Here is a 26865-nt window from a genome sequence, read left to right as displayed (position 1 = left end):
AATGTTTACTTCCTTTGTATGGATTTTCTGGAGTTGTTTCCGACTGCCAAAGAGAATAAACATAGTTTTTGGTGTGTTCATTTTTAATATATTTGCATTCATCCTGTGTTTAATAGTAAATGCACATTTTTCAAGTTCAGTGATTACGTTCTATTCATTTGAAGTTGACGGCTTAAAAGTTGTCTTGGCAACGTGATCATCAGCAAACCCATATACAGTAAAACTGCGATAACTCGAGGAAGCACGGGACCGACATCGATGCTCAAGTAATCGCAGGTTTCGAGTAATCCATCACTTGTTTTCACTGTATCGGTTGATAATGCTAAATTCTGACCGCAAACGCTTTATTTACATTTAAGACGGTGCTAGAGAAAGAAAAGGCTTTGTAAAAATCGCTAAAGGTTACAGTATAATAAACAAAACAATTAAGATGATCGTAAATTCATTTAATTATTTCAACATACACACAAAACATATATATAATCAAAAATATCTCATCAATATTCACTGTACATGTAGCATAATTATTTTTAAAAAGCACACAAAGTACGTACATGCGCATGAAAAAAAACACTAAAAACAACATAATCACAACACACTTTGCATTTTATGTACATTAGTCAGACTTATGTTGCGCAAAGTCAAGGATTGAAGATTGTCCCAACCCATTAGCTTCCCGGAACTGATGGCTGAAGACGTTTCGCGATAATTATCGATTGCTGGTAATTATTTAATTATCATTAAAACTGTGTAGCTTTGATCTGCTTCTCAAAGGATGACAATTTGCAGTGTTTCTCAAACTGCAACTAACTTCACACCTAATCGAGCGTCTTTTGTTTGCTTGATTGCGCTGTTTTCACAACTCGAATATTTTTAGCACCGACCAGACGAGAAAGCGTCCTCAAATAATTGCCAGTTAATTAGGTATGAAATGCCTTTCAGACACCGGCACACAACCTCGAGTTATCGAAAATCGCATGTTTGACTTATCGCGGGTATTTTTATATAGACATTAAAGGAAAATGCTAGGGACTTTCTTTAATGCTCGAGTAATCGCCAGTTTTCGAGAAATCGCCAGCTCGAGTTATTGCAATTCTACTGTACTAATATATTTTCTGGGATGACATCAAATAGAGTATCAGCATAGGCAAGGTGTAACCATAGTCCTAAGCAACTTCCTTGTGGTACACTGCACTGCAGGGGGCGCGCCATTGACCGTCCGTTATTCACATAAACAGTGCAACAACGACCCCTAAAATATGAGTTCATCCAAGCAAGTGTGGTGTCTTGAAGACCATAATGGGCCTGAAGCACGTCAACCAAAATGTCGTGGTCCACGATATCAAAGGCTGCACTAAGGTCAATGGCGATCATGACTGTTACTTCCTGGTTTTCCATGCCTGCCAATTTGTCATTTACGAGCCTCAGAAAGGCAGATTCCCTGGAGGAATGATGCCGACGGTAGGCAGATTGGTTCTTCGGTAGAAGCTTATGCGCGTCAACATGTACATTTAAACAAAGTAACACTGCTTTTCAATCAGTTTTGAGAGAAAGGCCAGATTACTCACAGGGCTATAATTTGAAAGATCAAGATCTAAGCCAGCCTTTTTGAGAAGTGGAAGAACTATGGCTTGTTTCAATGTGCTAGGAAACACTCCTTGTCGCAGTGACATGTTTACCAGGTTAGTGATAAAAGGAAGAAGAGCGTTAATATGAGATTTTAAAATATCAGTGGGTATGATATCTAACTCGCATGATGTGGTTTTCATCTCCCCAATCAGTTTCCGTATCTCGTCATGGTTAAAATCTTCAAATACCTGCAACATTGGAACATTTTGTTTGTTGGCTGAAAGTTTTCAAATGTACTAAGAGAGTCATGAATGTTTTGAATCTTTTGAAGAAAAAAGTCAGCAAATTGTTCACACAACTCATTATTATTTTCGCAGTTTGGATATGGATTCGTCGACTTGGTTCCAGTGAGTTCCGACACTAAACCGTACAATCGCTTCGTATCTCCTTAAGTACCAGCAATTTTATCATTTAAAAATTGTTGTTTTCTCACATTTTAGCGCGTTTACATAATTTGTTCTCAAGTGTATGAACTGTTCATAAAGATCCCTAGTTTTATGTCGTAACCAATATTTTTCGGCCTTTCTCACTGCACATTTCAATCGGTAAATATCTTCGTTTAACCATGGTTTTGGTGCTCTACAGATTTTCATAACTTGCTTACAAGACGCATGCTTCTCAATTGTGCTTTCAATTTGCGATTTAAAAGAAACAACGTAATCATCGACATCATCAGCATCAATATTAATATCTTGTAAATCATGCGAGAACGACTCTTTGTCAATTTTTCTGAAGTCTCTTTTTGTAACTGATTTTCGTATTATGTTTTCCTTTTCTATCTCGAGAGTAATCTTCACTGCAAAATTATCCAAAAACAATGGTCCCTTTTCGCATTTTTTATAGTAACATCCTGAACTGACTCAAGTGATGACCAAAATCTAAAATATGCCCACCGATATGAGTGATAAAATCTACATGCTGGTCTAGATCCAAGGCAACAAGACTGTTGATAATGACAGGGGCCTGTATACGCCAATGACTTTTATTGTAATGTTTTTGAATACTAGCTTCCATATGCTTTAGTGTTGTAGCTCGTACAAGCACGTTATAAATGGCCAACTACGGGTTTAAAGACCACAAGACCATGCTACTCAGAAAGCGTTCATTACCAAAACTCTTAGTCGTACAAAACACCACAGGTTACATTCAACTATTCATTTACACACAACACTACATTCCTCCCCACCTTTAAAGAAAAACTGCATAAAGTTAAATTAAACAAATTACTGAGCAACATTTTAAAAGAATAAGTAATCAAAGTAATTTGTTTCAATGTCCATGTAAATAAAACACAAAACTTCACAGTCCTTTTAGATTAATCAAATCTCCACTCTCATAATAACTCTGATAAAAGTTTCTTTACTTAAACATATCAAGGAAATCTAAAGTTTCACACAATTGTTCAAAGCATAAGTATTTATGTGGGAGGTAAGTCATAATGGTAATAATAAACAACTCACATTCAACATACACTCATGGTTCAGGCATATAATCAAAGATTACTTGACTAGACAATAAACATTAGCAGCCATATGTTTAATGGGAAATCCTTTTGATACTTTGTTTAATTATTATACAACAATTTAATGTTATTAACTTAATCCTAATGTCTTAAGTTTAATAGCTTGTCATTGCCTATAAATGATCATGGCGTAAAATGATTATTATTTTACATTGATAAAACAATCATTTAACAATGTTAACAATTTAAACAAAAATTAAACTTATATCAAAACTTCCGATGATTTTTCAAATACCATGATCTTGAATAAAACAGACACTGCTAACCTATGTCAGTTCAAAATCACAGAGTCTCTTAGGCATTCCCGCTGCTCTAGGTGGATTTCTGCGCAAGGGAACAGGAGTCATTGTAGGAGACAAATCAGATTGACTCGAACCAAGGTCAGGTAACTGAGGGACTGGACATTCAACAATGCTTTCAGGTTCACCCTCAGGATCAGGATCAGGATCAGGAATACTAGCATAAACAGGTCTGAAATGTGAGGAATTGCGAGTAATGGTATGACCATTCCTATCAGCGATAACCATGCTTCCACGTCTCTCTTTGACTGTGTAAGGGTCAGGGTTATATGGAGGTGTAAGTTTGTCAACCTTACGCTGTTTGACCAGCACCTGGTCACCTGCTATCAATGTACACGGACTTGTGTGACGTCTGCTGTCTGCATACTGTTTCATCTTTTGCTTACTGTTTGCATCATTTATCGCCAAACGAGTAGAGACAGAAACAGGATAGACAGGCTTTGAGATTTCAGGTAGTCCCATACTCATCTTTCTCCCAACAAGGGCTTCAAAGGGGGATATCTGAGTGGATGCATGGGGAGTTGCTCTATAGTGCATGAGAAAATCATGAAGTTCATCTCTCCAATCACGGTTCGCAGCAACTGCAGCCCTAACAAACTTGTTAAGTGTGGCCATAAACCTTTCTACAGTTCCGTTGGCCTCAGGCCAAAGAGGAGTAATTCTTCGGTGTTTGAACCCACAGGTAGAAGCAAACTCTGCAAATTCCTGTCCCTGAAATGGAGGACCATTGTCTGACTTCAGGACAGAGGGAAATCCTTGTCGAGCAAAGATAGACTTCAATCTAGGTACAACAACTCTGGCAGCTGTCGAATAAACAATCTCCACTTCTGGGAACCGGCTGTGTTCATCCATTACAACAAGCAAGTATTGGCCAGATGGGAAAGGACCTGCAAAGTCAACAGCAACTTCTTCCCATGGCTTAGAAGGAAGCTTTGTAGGACAGATAGGTTCTCGTTTGTTTGGACCGGGATATGAAGCCTGACATGGGATACAAGATCTAACCGCATCCTCAACCATCTTATCAATGCCGGGGAACCACACCTTCTCCCTAACTAGTTGCTTTGTCTTAACCATGCCTTGGTGGGTATGGTGAGCAATTTCGACAACATGCTGCTGCAAGGAAGTGGGAACAACAATGCGGTGGTCACGCAAAATAACACCATCTACTATCGAAAACTCATCTCGAAACCTGACAAAGGACGTACAATCGGAGTGAGACCAGTTGCCGGACTGAATGGCTGTCATAACTTTCTGCAGTGTAGCATCCTCTCTGGTTGCGGTTTGAATCTCCTGTAAGGACATAGCTTTCGGTACTGCCTTCTGGACAATGAAAGCAACATGAGCCTCAGCTGCATTATCACGTTTTGGCTTCGTGAATGGGTGCCTGCTCATATAGTCAGCAGGATTTAGGTCATCTTTACCTGGACGATACTCGAGTGTGAACTGATACGGCATCAACCGAAGACGCCATCTCTCAATGCGCGCAGAAGCAGGTTTACGACTGTTCACAAGACCTAGAAGGGGTTTGTGATCTGTGATCACCTTGAATTCAGAAGCAAAGAGATACAGATGGAAGTGCTCAACACCATAAACAACAGCTAACATCTCACGATCTGTTTGTGAATATCGCTGTTCCACGTCTGTGAGTGCACGGCTTCCGTAACATATAACTCTACCTTCCTGAGTGAGAATCGCTCCGACTCCAACAGGGGATGCATCAACAAGAACCTCAGTTGACTTGTTCTGGTCAAAGTAGGCCATCACCTTAGTACTAGACAGAGCAGATCGCAAACTATCAAAAGCATTTTGGGCATCACTTGACCAATCCCAAGGAACATCTTGCCTAGTGAGACGTCTGAGTGGCTCAGTCATGGTTGCATAGTGAGGTATGTATCGAGAAACATACTGCGTCATGCCAAGGAAAGATCTTACTTCAGCTGGGTTTTGAGGAGCTGAGTGACCTACAATAGCCTTAATTTTTTCTGGATCAGCCGAAACACCTGTATCGCTGAAAACATGGCCAAAGAAAGAGATTTTGTTTACAGAAAAGACACATTTATCTCTGTTGAGTTTGGCACCACATCTGTTCAGTCGCTCCAATGTAAGGCTAAGTGCTCGATCATGATCTGACTGAGATTTACCATGAATAATGATGTCGTCTGCCAAGTTCTTTGCACCAGGGATGTCAGCAAGGAGGTCTGCAACCGTCTTCTGGAAAATTTCAGATGCAGCATTCACACCAAACAATAGACGTTTGTAGCGCCGTAAACCAACATGAGTGACAAAAGTAGTGATGTACCTGCTGGACTCATCAAGTTCAAGTTGGTGATATGCGTTGGACAGATCAAGTTTGCTGAATACTGTAGAACTATTCAAATCTGACATAAGTTCTTCCACAGTTGGCATAGGGTGTTTCTCCCTAGAGATAGCCTTGTTAGCCTCACGCATGTCAATGCAAACACGAACACCTTTTGACTTTTTGGGGACAACTACAACGGGGCTTACCCAGGGTGTGGGACCTGAAATAGGCTCAATAACATCAAGGTCTTCAAGACGCTTGAGTTCATCCTCAACATCTTTGCGTACATGGAATGGAATTCGCCTATGACGCTGTGTCACTGGGGGAACATCATGATCAATGTGCAGTTTCACAGAGATGCCCTCTATCTTGCCCATCTTGCCATCAAACAGAGAAGGGTACTGATCTGGAATAGAACTTGAAGCTGCAAACGAAGAAAATGCAAACTGAACAATATCCAGAGCTTGAGCAGTTTTGGCCCCAAGGAGACAGCTGGACTGCCTAGAGTCAGTGTTACCTACAACATACATGTCAGCAGTAACTGTTTTACCCTTATAATTGATGGTTGTTCTAAAATAACCCTTAACATCTAAAGGTTGAGATGCACCGTATGCAAAAATCAATGGTACAGGCTGTTGAAGAGAAGGTTTGCTGCTCATGTTATTGTAAATATTTTCATTCATTATATTTACACTAGAACCAGTATCAATCAAAAATTTAACATCACTGTTAAAAATATTAACACAAACAGAGGGTATGCTAGAATTTGTACAACAAAGGTTAAATACAGATTCATCACTAGAACTATTTTGTGTAGCTTCTGAAGTACTGGCTTCTGTATAGTTCACATGTTGTAATCTTGATCTGCAAACTGTTTGAAAATGATTTAATTTGCCACAATGATGACACTTCTTCCCAAATGCCGGACACTTCCGGTCTACATGTTTGCCACCACAGTTACGACAGTCAGTGCCAGTTCTTGATGCCTGGGATGGGTTGTTGTAGGAACCACGACCTCGTGAAGATACACTACGACCACTCGAAGACACACCACGACCACGCGAAGACACACCACGACCACGCGAAGATACACCACGACCACGCGAACCACCAGGGATAGTGTGGATAGCGTTAGCGTTAGCTGCTTGCCGTCCCTCCATGTCAGACGCTCTAACCTCGGAAACCTCCAATGCGCGAGCCTCTTCAATAAGTCTGTCAAGAGTAAAGTTATCTCGCAGAGCTCGACGTCTGATGCGTGTAGACGTGCATCCTTGTATAACTTGGTTAAGGATCTCAGTGTCCTTGTTGTGAAATTCACATGTCGCTGCAAGGGTTCTTAGCCTTGTGTAAAAGGTGTCGATCGACTCACCAGATTCTTGTTTCGACTGCCTAAACTTATAGATTTCGTAGGTAAGATTCTGTTTCGGAGTGAAATAGTTTTTGAATGAGGAACACAATTTTCCATATTCGTCAGGGGTTTCTATGTTATCACCGTTTTCATTCTGTACAGTTTTAGTAGAACCTACCCCTTTTTGTTCATCAGTGAACGAGTCATATATGTCGAAACACTCTTCGCCACAGTAATGCAGAAGGAGAGCCTTTTTGCGCTTGTCAATATCAATGTCCAGTGCACAGATTAAATTGTCTAATTTTTCCGTCCACTTACGCCACCGTACGCCGGCTGAATTTGACGAAGAATTTGACGTGTCGCCGCTGTCATGGATGTTGAACGAAGGAAATGGAGGAAGGTTGGCCATCCTCGTCGCCAGTTTAGTGTTGTAGCTCGTACAAGCACGTTATAAATGGCCAACTACGGGTTTAAAGACCACAAGACCATGCTACTCAGAAAGCGTTCATTACCAAAACTCTTAGTCGTACAAAACACCACAGGTTACATTCAACTATTCATTTACACACAACACTACATATGCCAAACTCAAAACTTTCTTTCAGTAGAACCATATTTATATAATTTTTACATACAAAAGCGATGCCACCGCCTATTCTGTTTTGTCTATTTGCAACACTTATTTTATCCGTTTTGATTCAAATCTGAACATTCAAATTTATATTGTTCTCATCCGTATACCATGTCTCTGTTAAAAGTGCAAAATCGATTTTATTCTCTCTCAAAATATTACCAATTAGCCATCTTTATTCACCACTGACCGGCAGTTTAGATTTACACAGTTTATCTGTTCACGCTGTTTGCTAAAAATACTGACCGTTTTTGGGTAGATAAGATTTAGATGAATCGAACCGATAGGTTTCAATATAACCTTTTTAATCCCTCCGCGTTTGCCTCTCCGATGTTTCTTGGTCCGGGCGATGTTGAGATCACAAATATCACATAGAAACACATTCCATAATTGTCACCGTTTAGTCCACACAAAAATCAAGAAAAACAAGAGCACATAAAGCACATCTGCCTCAGATGGCGACAACTTTGAAGCTGAGCACATAAAGCACGTCTGCCTCAGATGGCGACAACTTCACAATGGTAGAGTTTCACAGATAGGGGACTATATCGCTTGGCAATCTCTTGTTTTAACCCTTTCCTTGACAGGTACGCGTTTCTACGACCCTATCGATTCCCTGTCAAATACGCGTATCTACGCCTGTATCGATTCCCTGTTATCTACGCATTTCTACTACCCTATCTATTACCTGATATATATACGCGTTTTTACGAGGCACGATTTAATTTGCTATTTAAATGCATAAAATGACGTTTTAAGTGTAACAGAAATGCATATACACCTACGTTCATCATTTTTCTAAATGTCCGGTAATGTTGCTATTTAAAGTTATGATGCAATTGGCGACCAATCAAGACGAGGGTTTACCATTTGACATGCGTAAATCACGTTCCAGGATGTGCGCGCTTCGGGCATTTCATAATGTCCTAAAATAACTGCTATTCTCGAACCGTATTTAATTTGGACACGTTCCATAGGGATATAATATGATTTGGGTGTAAATCGATTTCATTCTTATTGTTGTTTGATTCCATTATATTGTAAATGTTTGTTTCCGAGATCATATACGAGAATTACATCGATATGTTTAATGGGCATGTACACTCAAATGTTTTTACAAACGACACGTGCTTATCTAAAGTTAGTGTTTCGTAATACACAGGATATTGGATTATCGGTGCTTGATTGGGCAATAAAACAAAGATGCAGTCGGCGGTCTGCAATATGCCTTTGAACTGACCAACATAATAATTAATAGCGCACGTGCTAATCTAACATTTAGGGATAAGAAACACGGGTTTTAGACACTTTGAATAAACATGTTTACCTGACGCAGCAGTAGTCTGACGCTGGCGCTCGTGCCATGTTACCTCGGCGTTTTGTAATTTGGTACACGAATACACGGGTTTGTCAGCGACTTCTGGGTTATAAAGTTATATGTCGGCGATCAGATTATAAACTGGAGTACTTGATAATCAAGTAGCCGCCTAAAATTGGAATTTTGCAAATAAATACAAGAACTGAAGACTTATTGAAGACGCAGACATTGCCGGATTTCGATCGGTAATAAAATGCAAAATGCAAATTGATTATATGAATATTCATGGCACATTATGCAACATCCAATTAAATTGTTACCAGTATCTATAAATGTTTATAAATCATTTGGTGAATTAATGTAATAGAAATACCTAGTATTGTGAGAATTTTATAAGAAATAATACAATTGATTTTGAAAATGAATGAAGTTGTTTGAGAAACTCTGTGTTTTTCTATAGTTATTTATAAGAATTTACATGAATTTTGAGGCTTGCAGAATGAATTTATAAAATAAAAAAATCTTCAAGAAAGAAAAAATTGTAGTTTGGAAAGTAAGAAAAAATATTCCAAAATATAATTATTTGTATTTGATTCAACACACCAACTTAGCAAAGTTTCTATATGAGCTGGAAAGAGATTTGCATTTAAGGTAACGCACCTCTAATGGGCACATATCCAAATATAATCTAATTAATTATTTTCTTAATCAGCATCATTTCACTGAACTACATGCAAATTTGTAGGTAGGCTTTCCATGCTTTTTAAAAAAAATATACCGATTTTTTCAAAACCAACCCCACGCTCGGCTTTTGTCCAGTTTATTTTCACCCCTAGGGTATATAAAAGTTCCATAGTTCATTCAAATTTCCAAATATGGGCATGCAGTTGGTGTGTACAGATGCTGTAAAGGTGTTTAAAGTTTAAACAAGATGAAATGAGTATTCTTTTACAGACATTCATTTTTTACAAATTTTTATCTATGGAAGAGCGCCATGAAATGTAAGTGATTTCAGCCAAGTAAAAATTGGGTCGGTTAAAAACAAAGTGTCATAAAATCCAAAATAGTATCATTTTAGTCATATTTTAAACTTAGCTTTTATAGAAACACTATAAACAGCAAAAATACCAAGAACTAGAGAGATTTACCGTTTACTTTTTGAAATAAAAATAAAAATGCAACATGCATGTTTCGTATTTTCAACAATTTCACCATAACGTTGTTTTAATTTTGATAATTGAAGAATGTGCATAAAAATTGCAACATATTTAACAATAAATATAGCTTATATGCCATATTAAATCAAATTACGTTAGAAAATAAATAAAACGCGTCGCAAAAAAGTATACGTCATCGGCAGGATTCGAACCTGCGCAGGAATATCCCAAAAGATTTCTAGTCTATCGCCTTAACCACTAGGCTACGGCCCCTAATAGTACGCTCTTCAACCTTCGAAAAAATCCCGGGAAATCATTAGAGGTGCGCTACCTTAAACCCAGTATAACACACAACGGTCAACTTTACATGACTATAACTGATGAATAAAATAATGTAGAAACAGAAGTTTACACCACAGGAAAGGAAATTTTATTAGCTAAAACTTTCATATTGAGTGTTTTTCAATAATATTTCAACTTTTATGAGAAAATCATGTTTAAAGGCAATGAGGGTTGCGTTTCCAAAGAGGTAGATTTGCATTTAAACGCATTAAAACACAACAGTCAACTTTGCATGACTATAACTGACCAATAAATTAGGGTAGAAACATACAGTTTACACCACAGGAAAGGAAATTTTATTAACTAAAACTTTCATATTTAGTATTTTTCAATTATATTTCAATTTTTATGAGAATATCAGGTTCAAAAGCAATGAGGGTCATAAAACAGCGTTTTTCCAATAATGCCTGTAAAGATGGGGTACTGATATTGATAAGATGGCTATCAGCCACTGGTCAGCAGGCAGCTAGGTCTTGTGGTACCTGGAGAGGCTTATATTGGCTAAATGGCTGTCAAGGAAAGGGTTAAATCAATTTTATATTGAAATGCGGTGAAAATGCGACTTACAAGTTAAAACACACACACACACACAATAGTTGAACTTTCGTTTTCAATCAAATTATTTTAAATAATTTAGAAACGAAAATTTCAAACTTTTTTCAAAGTCAGTATTTTCGCGACTCATGTCCATAGGTGGTTAGCATGTGGCTATGATATTTATTAGTAAAAACATAATTTTGAATAAAAGATATCAAATTATAACGAAATATCAATTTTTCAGACAAAAAAAATTCACTATCAAATATAGTCCTTGATCAAATATTGAGAGCCTTGACAATCTACAGTACAGCTCACGCAAAACCAACAAAATCCGCGGCTATGCCGCGGACACACTCTTTTGTTTTCGAAATTACTCCGCATCCACAACGAGTATTCCCTCGGCATCATGCCGAGGCGCTCCGCAATAATTCGCGGAGTTACGCCGCGTCTGTTCCTGCCTCGGCATCGATCCGCGGCATCACGCCGCGTCTTTACACGCGGCGGTTCGCCGAAAAAATACAAATATTTATTATATACTATAACACATGTTAAATATTTTTTACATAAACGATTATTAGAAACAGATACAAATAATACGTTGATATATTTACTTCTGCGTGATTGTGTAAACCTTTGGTCAGCTTCTCTGCATACGGAACTTCATACATAATGATTTTATATCATTATAACCATATCAATGAACCTTTCACAGTTTAATCCCGAACATGATCTCGAAACAAGATTTGCTTTAAACATCGAAAATAACATATTGAGTATCATAAGATTTGCGAAAATACATATGAGAACCAAACAAATATACACATAGAAAACAAATATAAATAATGTTGACAATTTTAATAAAAACCTATATTCGTTTATATTTAAAAATGATTACTTTCACTTCGTCCCGATTTTCAGAAATGGCCATGTACATGTTGCATCTAAATATAAATTTAATAAACGAAATTATCGGGCAATATATTGAAACATTAAACTCGGCATAAATGTGACTACCAAAATAATATTGCGACGCAAGACAGTATCATTATTGTGACAATTAAATACACTTGAAAATCTGCTGTTCTTATAGAAATTGCGCAAAAATAAAGATGACTTGTGTAAAATCACGTTATCTGCCTGGAAAGCGTGAGCATTTTCATTGTAATTTTAATAAATCTGTGCAAATAATACGAGGATATAACAAGTAATAAAAGCGTATGCGAATCTAAAAGGAAATGCAGTGAGAACCCCGCCTTAAAATATCGAATTCTATACTGAAACATTAGGCGGTTAATCTTTTGATTTGTCGGCATTTTTTTATACTGAAACATTAGGCGGTAAATCTTTTGATTTGTCGGCATTTTGTTTCATTTCAGACTCCATGAAGTTTTCAGATCATAATCTCAGTGCTTTATTACCCGAACTCGATAGTTTCTTGACACGTGTGCTACTGAAAATAACCACCGGTTATGGCCCAAACAAGCACAAAGTGTCTAGTCCCCCGTGTGTTTTATCCCTAAATGTTAGATAAGCACGTGCACTATTAATTATTATGTTGGTCAGTACAAAAGGCCTTCTGAAAACCGCCGACTGCGTCTTTGTTTTATTGCTCAATCAAGCACCGATAATCCAATATCCCGTGTATTACAAATTAGATAAGCGAGTGTCGTCTGTCAAAACCATAATTCATCAGTAAACATATTGAAGTAATTCTCGTATATGATCTCGGAAACGGGGCATTTACCATTACGATATTTTTTTTCATAAGATTTGCTTAAAACAATTGAAAACCAATCAAACATACACAGACAAAACAAAATATAAATAATTATGACAAATTAAATGGAAAAAAACGTTGGTTTATTTTCGAAAAATCGCTTTTCCGTTCTCCCAATTTTCAGAAAATGACTTATACATGTTGCATAAAATCTGAATATAGATGACGCTGTTTATTGGTCGTTGTAAAAGAATATTAACTTTACACCGCACTTTGTGTGCAATCAGATACAATACAGTAATTGTTGCAATATTGAACGAACTTTAATATGAAAATGATACAGCGTTTTTGACTTTTATTTTATTCAGGAAAATGTCAAAATCATTTGCGAGATACCCCGATACTCAAATGGAAATTCACTACGAAGTTTTACAATGCTGTCTGCGCTACGTAGTTCTGTGTATCAATAAATTCACCCACGCCTATTTTCGCGCGCTTTTTGTTTTAGATAAACACTAGACATGAAAATATCATGGGCATATACATGTATTTATTTGTGTTACCCTTGTCCCGATTGGACACCTATTTCATCAAATCTTTATTAGAATTATATGCCGAAATTCATTTGATACTTTAGAAAAATGTTGGATGTCTGTGTTAATGAGTTTTCTTGAGCACTTTTCTCGTCAGTATTAATCAGAATTTGCATTTGAAAATGGAATACACGGGATTAGCAAGTAATGGATAGAGACGGGAAAATTCACATGTATGTGGAAATCAATAATGACAGTCATAAACGCATGTATCGGGGAAACGATAGACTCGGGATTATACGCATCTATCAGGGAAAGGGTTAAGAAACAGTTAATAAAGATAATTTGGACAGATGATGCAAAACCTTATTGTCAATGTATTATGTAGTGAATTGTTTCGCAACGTAGTAACGCTCCATGTAATAAATTTTATGATGCGAAACTCGGAGTCCATTTCTATCCGAGGTACATGTACATAGTAAATTGTAATTAATACGATTGTCCGCCGAATGACTCGACATCATCAACAAATTACTCGGCATCATGCTGAGGCGCGTCGCGGAGACGAGATGCGGAGTGCCTCGGCGGACAGACGCGGCTACTCGGCGACCAGATAGTCGATTCCGAGTAGACTCCGCGAACACAAGATGGCGTCTGACTCCGCGGATCGCGGAATATGTTTGTTTTGCGTGAGCTGTACTGTAATCTAGTCGAGGAAAACAGTGAACAAAGCGATGATGCAAGTGATAAATTGATTGACAGATGGCAATACGTTATTTGTCTGTTGAGATGAGATGTAGCCTGTGTAGACTACCAATGTGTTGTTGTTGTTCATTGTTTTTGTTTTTTTTGGGGAGGGTGGGGGGTGGGGGGGAGGGCGACCATCAATTATGGAAGGTTAAAAATAGGTCATAAAACCCGAAACATTATGATATGTGATGACAACACGGCCGCATACATTATATCCTCGTTAATTGAGCAATTCATTTATCTATATCTATACCTTATTCTCATACTATCATTACCCTCCTCATTGTATCGTGCCTTTGTCAAAACCCCGCAAGAAGTGCAGGACAGTAAATGTTTTTATGGCCCCCGATCGAATGATAAGGGGTATATTGTTTTTGGCCTGACTGTCTGTCATTCATAATGTATCTGTTTGTCCCATAACTTTAACCTTGCTCATAAAATGAAAACTCTTGGGTCTATGTACTTTAAACTTCACATGTGCATGCATCTCATTGAGATCTACAATCAAACATAGTTTGAGGTCACTAGATCAAAGGTCAAGGTCAATGTGACCTTTATATTCAAAATATAACATTTTTTCTAAAATAGCTGCTGTGCGGCTTCAAAGCGCAGTAGAGGGCATTGTGTTTCAAAAACACAGCTCATGTTTCTATTTTTTAAAGTTTTAATTTATTTTCTGTTTATTAATGACTATTACGACGATCTTTCTCATGATTTCCGGTTTTCGTTTGAAAGTAGGTCATGTTTATTCCTGGCGGATATTATGATTACTGGTACACATAATTGTGTTAGTTTGTTTTTGGTTTATTAGTAGGTTTATCCAAGGACTCTAGATAATATACGCTAAGTGGTTTATGAAATCATCACCTTTAATAGTGCAAAACAGTGATAAGTCCATATTTCAAAATTTTACAGGACTGAGGAGAGTTAAACAACTGATTGTTTTAAAAGATTGAGCTTTGATTTTAACACTGTTAACATTTTTATACAGTTTTAAAACTAAAAATATATAAGATAAAATGTATTTCACTATATTACTACCAAGTAATATTATATTTGATGAATTTGCACATAACTTCATTTGACACTGAGATATTTTTAGTGCGATACTGTAACAAGTGCACTTATTACTATATTGCACTGGACATTCTTTGTGCAATAACTGAATAAGTTAAGTTATTAAAATCAAACAATTTACTGATTTTGTTGTAAACCAAGAATAAAATGTTTAAGGATATTGAAAACAAAATAATGTTTACACCAATTTTGATGTACCATGCAAAAGTATGAGCACTGGGGTTCTGCCATGCATAGCATTATGAATTTTAATGAGATGAAATGAATAATTTTTCATTTTTAAAGATACATCTTGCATGTTACTGAAAAAAACACATGTCTTGCTTGATAATTTATTAATCAACTTTAAACAATAATATTACACTGGTATTTCCTTCAACATAATTCTATGTTGACAACTTCCGTGCTCAAATGAGATGTGCACGAGCAGATCGATATATTGTCAGTGCAATTTAGCTACTCGTTGAGTACAGACGCTTCGGCGTGATCGATTTCCGTAACGAATTAGTTCGTTCGCGGTTTATACTTCGGTATCGCACATGTCAGTTTTATTGCTATTAGTAGCAATTATTGGAATTATTTTGTCATTCATAACTAATTTGACTGAATTTCGTTATTTTTCTTCGGAAAAAATAAAAAGAAACTTGTTTTTTGTAAAAAAAATCTTCGGAAATTTTTACCAGTCTAAACACGTGTCAGAGACCGGTTTACGATATCCGGCACATTTTTTCTTAGGTCTCTGTATATTTAACACGTCATGGCGAACAAAGAAGTCCAGTAAAACAGTAAAAAACCACCCAGTAAGTCGGTTTTGGTCGCAAATAAGACCTCTTCGGTGTCTGAGGACACACCTTAAACTGTTTCTAACAAAGGTCAGTGTTCTACGTCCACAAGTTCTATGTCTAAGGAGCCTGAACTCACTCGTGAAGTTCTCTCTATTTTGCAAGAGCTCAATGAAAATATGAAAAGTCAGAAAGAACGTATTGAGAAACTTGAATCTACTCAGTATAACGATGAAGAGTATTCAGAGGACCAGTTCTATGATGACGATGGACAGTCTTTTGATGAAATTGATCAAGAAAGTGTAAGTCCCAATCCGGTTTTTCGGAACCTTATGGAACGTTTTAGTAATTCTGACCCTGTTGATAAAAAGGTCAATGATGATCTAGCAAAATTTATGAATAGTTCTTTCAGGAACGAACTGTCTGATGATAAAATGAATGAGCTTTTGAAACAGGTGCATCGGCCTGAAAATTGTGATGCTCTTGTTAAAACTCGTGTTAATCAAGGGATATGGCGTCTGCTGCGATCTCAGGTTCAATATGATGATAATAAAATGCCAAGTGTTCAAGAACTTTTGGTGAAAGCAGCATCTAACATTACCAAATCTGTTGACATATTAGCCAATTCCACAGAAGACCCATCAGTTGCATGTAGTAAGGCCATTGATCTTTCAACCAATGCTATAGCCCTTTTAGGCCAGACCAACAGAAACATTAACATAAGAAGAAAAGAGCTTCACAAAAGCAGTTTGGACCCCAAATACCATTATCTTGCCTCTCCATCATTGCCATGTACAGATTTTTTGTATGGTGATGACAATGACGTTAATAGGAATGTTCGTGAGATAAACGATCTCAACAAAATTGGCCGCATTGGGCAGCAATTTGGCAGAGGACGTGACTTCCGTCGTCCCCATCCATACAGATCGGGGTTTAGAGGTCGAGGCCGATTTCGTGGTCGAGGCTGTGGTGATGCTGGCTTTTAAAAAAACGGCCGAGCATTGGCACCAAGGAAATAGACAAGGTTAGTACCTTTGAAGCTGGTAGATTGAAATATTTTGTTGAAAATTGGAGAAAAATAACTAGTTATAAATCCATTTTGGATATGGTGGAGCATTTTCACATCAAGTTCATTGATAATGTAAACCCAGTTAAGACATTTTGTCAAGCAAACAGATTTTCTTCAAATGAAAGTGATCAAATTGATCATGAAATACAAGAGTTATTATCAATGAAAGTTATTACCCAAGTTGAACATGACCCTAACGAGTTCATTTCTCCAATTTTCACTGTTCCGAAAAAGGATGGTACATGTAGACTGATATTGAATTTAAAAGATTTAAATCAATTTATCGAGTACCACCATTTTAAAATGGATACCCTTGAATCTGTTCTCAAACTAGTCACTCCTGGCTGTTATTTTGCATCAGTAGATTTAAGGCATGCATATTATTCAGTTTCTATTGCACCGGAACATAAAGTAAAATTGCGCTTCATCTTTAAGAGCAAAATCTACCAGTTTGAATGCCTTCCAAATGGTATTTCTTTGGCGCCAATAAGTTTTACTCGCCTGCTTAAGCCCGTTTTTGCATCTTTGCCCATGCTTGGTATCACAATTTCTGGGTTCATAGATGACTCGATAATTTTAGCACACACAATGCAAGATTGTGAAAGAAATGTTAAAGATACTGTCAGGTTGATAACTGATGTAGGTTTCATTACACATGAACAGAAATCTGTTTTGGTCCCTACACAGCAAATAATATTTCTTGGGAATCTAATTGATTCTGTAAGCATGACAGTAACTTTACCCAAAGAAAAAGTTGCAAACATTGTCCAAGCATGTTCAGAATTGCAAAACATGACTTTCGCAAAAATTCGACAAGTTGCTAGGGTTATGGGTCTCATGGTCTCAACGTTTTCTGCTGTTGAGTTTGCTCCTCTTCATTATAGAGTAATTGAGAGACAAAAAATCTTAGCTTTACAAAACATAAAGGGTGATTTTGATTCGTGGATGAATGTCTCTAAGGGCATTAAAAATGAGCTCCAATGGTGGATTGATAATCTTGCTCACCAAAAAAGGAGACTCATTCATGCAAATCCAAGTTTAGTAATCACTTGTGATGCTTCAAATGATGGTTGGGGAGCTGTTTGTGAGCAAAATGAAATAGGAGGTAGATGGAGAGACCTTGAGTACCAAATTCACAACAACTACCTGGAATTGTTAGCTGTTTTACATGCACTAAGGTCATTTTGCAAATCCATCAAAAATTGTCATGTACAAGTAAGATCAGACAATACATGTGCAGTGGCATATCTCAATAATATGGGAGGTAGAATAGAACATTTGAATGCCTTGGCAAATGATATTTGGTCATGGTGTTGTCAGAAAAATATCTGGTTGTCTGCCACCCATATTCCTGGTGTTGATAATTCTGCAGATAAGTTTTCTAGAGAATTTCAAGATAATACAGAGTGGATGTTAAATACGATGTTATTTAATGAGATAATCGAATGCTTTGGAATGCCTGAAATTGACTTATTTGCCTCCAGGCTCAACAAGCAACTTGACAGATATGTCTCCTGGAAACCTGATCCTGATGCAGCTTTTGTGGATGCATTTGCATTAAACTGGTCAAATATGCTGATATATGCATTTCCACCTTTCAGTTTGCTGGGACGCCTAGTACAGAAAGTACGGGCGGATGCTGTGGAGATGGTCCTGGTGGCACCTCTTTGGGTAACGCAGAATTGGTTTACTCCAATCCTCGAGATGTTGATACAGGATCCTCTCATCTTGAAGGTGAAGAAACAGACTTTGAATGTTCCAGGAACCAACAAGGTACATCCTCTGGTGAACAAGTTGCATTTGATGGTATGTCATATATCAGGAATTCCTTCAAAAGCCGATCTTTATCGGAAGAATCTGTCTAAATTCTCATGGCTTCTTGGAGAAAATCCACTAAGCAGCAATATCAGTGTTACATCAAGAAATGGGTTCTCTTCTGTTGCGAAAGGAAAAGTGATATTTTTCAAACGACTATTGAATCAGTAATAGAATTTCTTACTTATTTATACAAACAAAAATATAGCTATGAAACATTGAACACTGCTCGTAGTGCATTGTCAAATTTGTGTAAATTAGTAGATGGACATTCTGTTGGTTCACATCCAATAGTTGTCAGATATATGACAGGAGTTTTCAATTTACGGCCAAGACGTGTTAAATATACAGAGACCTGGGATGTGGCCATTCTTCTGCGTTATTTGAAGACGTTGACACCAGTTTCATCTTTGACTTTGAAGATGTTATGTTGCAAATTAGTAACTCTTATTGTGCTCACTCAAGCAAGTCGTTCACATTCAGTTAGTTTATTAACTTTGGACGGAATGAAACAAGAAGATTCATTCTTTGTTGTATACTATAGTGGGTTATTGAAGCAATGTCGTAAGGGTAAAGTAAACCCTTTTGTTATGCTAAAGAAATACAATTTAGATAATGCTATATGTGTGTACACTACACTTGAAGAATATATTTCACGTACAAGGACATTACGTGGAGTAAATATGAATTTGTTTATCAGTTATATATAGCCTTATAACTCTGTTGGACCTACTACTATTGCTAGATGGGTCAAATTCATGATGAGTAAAGCTGGGATTGATGTAAATAAGTTTAAAACGCATAGTGCTCGTTGTGCTACAACTTTGAAAGCTAAGCAGAGTGGTTTACCGTTGGCAGAGAGTCTTAAAGTTCAGGGCTTTTTTTAAGCGGACGCCCGCTTGCCCGTGCCGGGTTAAAATCGTCGCGGGCAAGTGATTTTCCAAAGTAGATAGTCCGCCGGGCAAGTCCGTTTCGTATTAGCATAATTGTGGTGTTTTTTCGCCTTTTCCCCTTGTATCTATTTATTTTCTTTGGGTCAATATATGCTTTTATCAAGTACAAGTAAAACGAGATTTGATTGGTCGCTTGCGTTGTATAAGCCAATCTAAACGCTCAACACAAGTTCTACTCGGCGGACGTTTCAACATGGCGGACGGTAGCGAAGGTAGCGTCTTTTCTATTTTTAATAAAAGTAAGTCAAAACACTCAAAGGAACAAACCAAAACAACCGAAAATCAAAAAGAAAGGAAGAGAAAATATGAAATTGAATCAAGAAAGCGTAACTTTCAAACATTGTGGCTTCAGGAATTCCAATGGCTTGAATTTGATAAAGAGTCGCGTTTGATGAAATGCAAGATTTGTGTCAAATTTGAAAACAACGGTAGTTTCGTTACAGGTTCAAATTTTTTTAGAAAAGATTCTGTTAAAGCACATGAGGATTCGCAGTCACACTACATGAATGTAAAAAAGGATGAGGCTCAAATTAATAGTGACAAAACAAACTCTGAGGCCCATAAGGCATTACAAAAGCTCAATGAAAAAACTATTTCCCAGTTGTGTTTCAAATTTCGAAATGTGCATTACATTGCTAAAAAGTGTAGACCATTCACAGATTATTCAGAACTTTGTTGTCTTAATAAGGCCCAGGGTCTTGATATTGGGATGACTTACTTGAACAATAGTGCAGCCACAGAGTTCATGAATTTCATTGCTGAAGCAGCACGAGAAAAAATCAGAAAGAGTATTCAGGACAGTAAATTCATTGCTGTTATTTCTGACGGTACAACAGATGTCTCATTTCAGGAAGCTGAAATAGTTTATGTACGAACTTGTATAAAGGGGAAAATTCAGGTAAATTTTTCATTGGTAAAAAATGTCCCAAGGGCTGATGCAGAAACAATATGTGGGGTCATGCAAGATGGACTGAAAAATTTATCAACAGATTACAGTGACAAGTTAGTTGCTACCGGGACTGACGGCGCTAGTGTTATGTTAGGAGCCAAATCTGGAGCTGTGCAGCGATTGCGGGAAGCAGTTAACAGACCTTTCATAGTTGGTGTGCACTGTAATGGTCACAAGTTAGAACTTTCTTTTAAAGACACATTAAAAGAGAAAATTACTTTGTACAACAAAGTTGAACTTTTCTTGACAAACATCTATTACTTTTATCGAAACAGTAATGTTACAAGGTCATGACTAAAAGAAACCAGTAAAGCAACCGGAAAAAAAATGGTCTATCCTACAAGAGTGTCTGGTACTAGATGGCCACCTGCAGACAGCAATTGGGAATTTCCTGAAAGGCTATGACATATTTGTCACTCATCTGGGACAGGTGTGCATGTTTTCTTTTATATTATTTTACTTGCACTAAGTGACTTAGATTTGTTAACTCATTTTATATTTAGAATTATAAACAAAAGCGTTTCAAACTGGTGTCTTAATTCAATAATAATATTTATTATTATTTAATACATTTTGCAAGTATTTATAAAAATTGTATTACTCATATTGCACTATATTTATGCCCCCCTTCGAAGAAGAGGGGGTATATTGCTTTGCTCATGTCGGTCTGTCTGTCGGTCCGTCCACCAGGTGGTTGTCAGATGATAACTCAAGAATGCTTGGGCCTAGGATCATGAAACTTCATAGGTACATTGATTATGACTTGCAGATGACCCCTATTGATTTTGAGGTCACTAGGTCAAAGGTCACAGGTGAAGGTCACAGTTACTGGAAATAGGCATTTTAATTTATTTTAATTAAATTGTTAGGTAGAAGTAGAAGACATATTTTTAATAAAGTTTTCTTGTTTGTTTTTATTCAGCTGCAGAACAGAGATGTGTCTTTCAGCAGAACCGAGAAGGGAAACAAGGCCAAGGGTTTTTATGCTTGTGCCCAGACCAAATCTGTTTGGTTAATGCTCCATTTCCTGTTAGACGTACTGGAAATACTGTCTGGCATAAGCAGGAAGTTCCAGTCACAAACAGCATGTGTGTCGGAGGTGTTGAGCGAAATCGACATGGCTGTCGTTGGTCTTGAGAAAATGAAAAACAGGTAGACTAGTGTTTTACAGACACAAAACAATAAGATTATTTTTAGTTTTAAAACATTTATTTAATTATTTACATGTAATATTCAATTATCAAAATATTTGTATGTACATGTATTATGCAATATTCTAATTTCAAAAGATGTAATTGAATTTGCTGCAGCATTATTACATAAGAAATGGGAAACACAATGCGAATTAGACTAACAGAGGCAACACTTTTACATTTAACACAAGACATTATCGCATAGACAAGAACAAGAAACAAACACAACTACACTGTCGCTATTTAAAATTTAAATTGGTGTTTCTATATTATAATGTATCCCATTTAAAGATGCATGAAAGTGGTATAACTTCTCCTTTAGAAATGGAATGAAACTTCGACAGGCTATGGAAACAGCACCAGCCCAGCTGACAGGAGATGATCGGTCATTTATCTCTGCTAGACAGAAATTTCTGACAGCCATAGTAGAGTCCCTCCATCAGCGATTCACTGACAAACCGGGAATCCTAGCTGCAGTTTCTGCATTCAACTTGTCGCTGTTCCCTAGTGAGGCCAAGGATCTCCAAGGTGAACAATGACTTTAATTAAAATACAATTTTACTAAATGATATAATTCAGTGTCCATTAAATGAATATACAGACTTTTTGTCATTAACTATCTGGCAGTTATTAAGTATTGCTTACTTAAGTTTATGTTATGTTTCCTGTGGCAGACTGATGGGATCATTCTATCATTGTGATCATATTATTCTTATAACATATAAATATTTAATAATTTTTAGACTATGGGGATGACGAGGTTGATCAGCTAGTGGACCATTTTGGTACAGCTTTGGAAGATGCTGGTGTAGAAATAAACCAGGTTGCTCATGAACGGACCAAATTAAAACAGCTAATGCCAACAAGGTAAAACAATATACGAAAGCATAGGCTTGTTTGCCTGGTCTTTGTATTATAATAATAGCTAGATGTCAACAAGTTGAAGTAGGGTTTTCAGTGACATAATGATAAGTCATTTCACATTGTTATATTAATTACTTTATGACAGCAATTATCCACTATTGTTTACAGTGTAGCTTTTGAAATAACAATAAAACATACCAATAGCTTTTATATTTATGTTTTTTTCTGAAATTAATTATAGTTTTCATTTTTGCATTGAAGGTTTTCCGGTCCTGTCAGCAGCTTCACATGGGCAGATGTTAACTCCAAGCTTGGAAAAGTATGTCCGAATATACTGGCACTAGTTGATTTGGTCTATACCATACCAGCATCATCAGCAGATGCTGAAAGGGGTTTCTGGTACTTTCCAATCATTCAATCATCCACTGTGCCCTGTAACTTGATAAAATATCAACTATTCTTCATTATGATTATTCTTATTTACACAAGTTTTCATACAAGTCATTTTAATGTTTCTCTGAACCATAAAAAAGTAGTTATTTTAATTACTATTTTCAATATCTAATAGTGTATTGGGTTTCAGACATTCTTTTTAATTATATTCAATTTAGCATTATTCATAATAAGTGTTATTATCCTGTAGCCCGAATCATTATGCAAGGATGGTAACAGTCGAGAAAATAACAGGTTCACTTATATATTTTTCAGTTACCTAAAGAACACAAAATCAGCTTCCAGAAACACACTGCTGGACACTAACCTGAGTAATCAGATGATGGTTGTTCTGGAAACTGAGGCTGTACAGGACTATGATCCTACAGAAGCTGTTCATCTTTGGAACGCAGCAGCGATGCGTAGGCTTCGTCAGGAGCCAAGTTGTAATAGAGGATCAACTACTAGACAATTAGGGGAGAATACTGAACAGAAAGCCAGAACAGTTCCCAGCACAGCTCCCAAGGAATCAGAGTTACAGATGATCGAGTCTTCAGATAGCCATACTGAAGAGGAGACTAGCCTTGTCAGAAGGGATGAAGAGCATGTAACACAATCACAGGTCTCTACCAAGTATGAACTTACTATAGGTGAACAAGAACTGTCAAAATCAGAGGAAATTGTGTCGCATGAAAAAAACTGTGTCTCCTTACAAACCACTGAGCAAGTGGATCAGGACCAAGTGTTGAAAAAAATAAGTGGACATGAGGGTTCTAAATCAAGTGACAGTGATGCTCAAAACAGTCAAGTTAAATGTTCTGAATCAGACCAAAACAACAATGTCCCTGATTTTAATAACAAGCAAGATAAAATTGTTGGTAGTAACTGTGCTATTCCAATTTTCTTGTGTAAAACCACTCAAACTGAAACAATTTCAGAACAGTTACTAGAACTGGATGAAGAAGCGTATACTAGTGATAGTGATGTCTATGAACATGAATATTATAACTGTGAAAAGGATTGTTCAGAGTTTGAAAATCATGTTGAATATGCAGACCGTTTAAAACTTGCTAAGAATGCATATGAAGAGTTTCTCACTATTTTAAACTGTGAATAACTTTTATGTTTTAAAATAGTGAGAAAGTCTTTATCAAAGACATCAACATGATTTTCAAACTCTGAACAATCATTTTCACAGTACTATTTCAAGCCCTCCCCTTAATCTAAGCCATAACTTGTATAGATACATGGTTCAAACAAAAATCTCAAACCTAAATTCAAGCACTTTTCAAGGACTTTTTAAGGCCAAATTTTCATTTTCAAGGCCGAGAACCGTATGTGAGTTTCCTTAAAAAAAAATGCATTTTCAAGCCAGATTAACACAGTATATATCATTTATTTGCTCTAACACATTAAACTAATTTCACAATAAATCATTTGTGTTATTTCTAATTATTACATACACATAAATGTTATCCATCCTTAACTCAATGAGTCTCACATATGTATTTACTTTTTAAAGTTATTACAAACAAACACACTGTCTCTTTATATGCTCACATCAAACAGACTAGTTCATTTCATTTAAACAGAAGTCAGTTACTATAACATTTTGTATTTCACAGGGCTGTTGTTGTTAATGTCTGTTTTAGATTGCACAGTTTTAACAATAGCACCTTCCTGTTTCACCAAAAAGCACAATGCAGGACCCCTGTTTGCTTCTCAATTTCATGTTTTCTTTGTGGGTTTCCCCTTTATCGTGGCTTTTCAAAGCGCTTTAACCCATTCCCCCCGACACCAATGGTCTTTATATAGACCCAACAATGTGCTTTTCAAATGTCATTTGTTTTCTGTTCCGAGGAACATTCATAAGTTTCGCGCAAAACATAACGATAAACGTCATTTTGACAACTTCTTTATGACCAGAAAATAGCGCCATGAATATTCATGTTTAAAGAATGTTGACGGATCGTATAAGTTGTAATTATTTAAGCATTTTTCTGCATATCATCGGTGTTTATGACCAGAAAGTAGCGCCAGGAATATTCAGTTAACCACTCTGGTTTGAAACGACACTTCCCCATCGCTGAATTTTTACTCGCGAAAATTGATCACAATGGCGAACCTCTGACGTAGTACACATAATCTGTGACGTTTACACTTAATGTTTCGTACCCAATAGTGTACGAAACTTATATTTTGGTACACATTTTTTGCGCGAAGGAATTTATGATAAATTTTTGTAATATTTTCCTTAAGAACGATTTAAGTTTATGTCGATGATAAAAGTAATTTTGAATAAAATAAAAATTTTCAAGGCTTTTTTACATGAAATAAGTATTTTTCTAGCACTTTTTCAAGGCCAACCTTTGTTCAAGGGCTTTTCAAGCCTAGGACTCGTTTTCAAGCACTTTTCAAGCCCTGTGCGAACCCTGAGATAGTGACAAGTATACTGTTTTAAAATGTTAACCCTTTACCACTTAGATACATGTTTTGACGTGTTTTTACTTTTTTAGTTCCTTTGAGAGTTAAATGTTATTAAAGGACTTTCTTACTAGGTTCAAGTTTAAAGGTTTCATTTCCAACCCTTAGATAATAATGAGCAGCTAACAACATAAAACCTGAACAGACTGCGAGTTTCTCGCATGCTGTTCTGGTTTTATGCTGTTTGCACATAGCCATTTTCACTTTGCTTTTGAGTCGGAATCGGTTAATAGTAATAAACTCTTCAGATGTATTGTACATGTATTCAGTTATGACTATTCAATGAAATAAAACTGTCCAGATTTTGTTTTGTTGACAACTTTATATTATAACAAGATAGCCAAAATGTCAAAAGATACGCCCTTCATAGGTTTTAGACACCATGCTCAATGCTCGAGACCTAGTTATTTACCCGGAATGACCCATATTTGAACTTGACCTAGATATCATTTAGATGTAACATCTGACTTAATTTGGTGAAGATGAGATGAAAACTACTTCAATTAGAGAGCAGACACCATGCTAAATGCTTGAAATGCGCTAAGTTATCTCGTGACCTAGTTTTTGACACGGCATGACCCATATTTGAACTTGACCTACATATCATCTAGACATCACTTCTGACCAAATTTGGTGAAGAACGGGTGAAAACTACTTCAATTAGAGAGCGGACACCATGCTTAATCCTTAAAATGCACTAAGTGACCCCGTGACCTAGTTTTTGACCCGGCATGACCCATATTAAAACTTTACCTAGATATTGTCTTGACATAACTTCTGACCAAGTTTGGTAAAGATCGGATGAAAACTATTTGAATTAGAGAGCGGACACCATGCTAAATGCTTGAAATGCACTATGTGACCTCGTGACCTCTTTTTTGACCCGGCATGACCCATATTCAAACTTGACCTAAATATCATCTAGACACAACTTCTGACCAAATTAGGTGAAGATGAGATGAAAACTACTTCAATTAGAGAGCGGACACCATGCTAAATGCTTGAAATGCATTAACTGACCTCGTGATCTATTTTTTGACACGGCATGACCCATATTTGGACATGACCTACATATCATCTAGACACAACTTCTGACCAAATTTGGTGAAGAACGGGTGAAAACTACTTCAATTAGAGAGCGGACACCATGCTTAATCCTTGA

At 36.8% G+C, this 26865-nt stretch overlaps 2 protein-coding genes across 36 annotated transcripts in view; one reads left to right on the top strand and one right to left on the bottom strand.

Moving 5' to 3' along the window:
* The window catches only part of LOC127860029 (uncharacterized), a 326167-nt gene that overhangs the window by 277283 nt on the left and 22019 nt on the right, over positions 1 to 26865 (bottom strand). The gene's annotated exons all lie outside the window — the stretch shown is intronic.
* On the top strand, positions 21669 to 26008 carry LOC127860038 (uncharacterized). Its single transcript, XM_052397789.1, has 5 exons — positions 21669 to 21882; positions 22246 to 22451; positions 22667 to 22790; positions 23049 to 23186; positions 23496 to 26008. Exons 1-5 carry the CDS (start codon positions 21746 to 21748, stop codon positions 24334 to 24336), a joined length of 1446 nt encoding a protein of 481 aa, XP_052253749.1. The 5' UTR covers positions 21669 to 21745; the 3' UTR covers positions 24337 to 26008.

This window comes from Dreissena polymorpha, chromosome 15, assembly GCF_020536995.1.
Source record: "Dreissena polymorpha isolate Duluth1 chromosome 15, UMN_Dpol_1.0, whole genome shotgun sequence".
NCBI lineage: Eukaryota > Metazoa > Mollusca > Bivalvia > Myida > Dreissenidae > Dreissena > Dreissena polymorpha.
The sequence above is the reverse complement of the archived record's forward strand: the minus strand, read 5'-3'. Positions and strand labels throughout refer to the sequence as shown.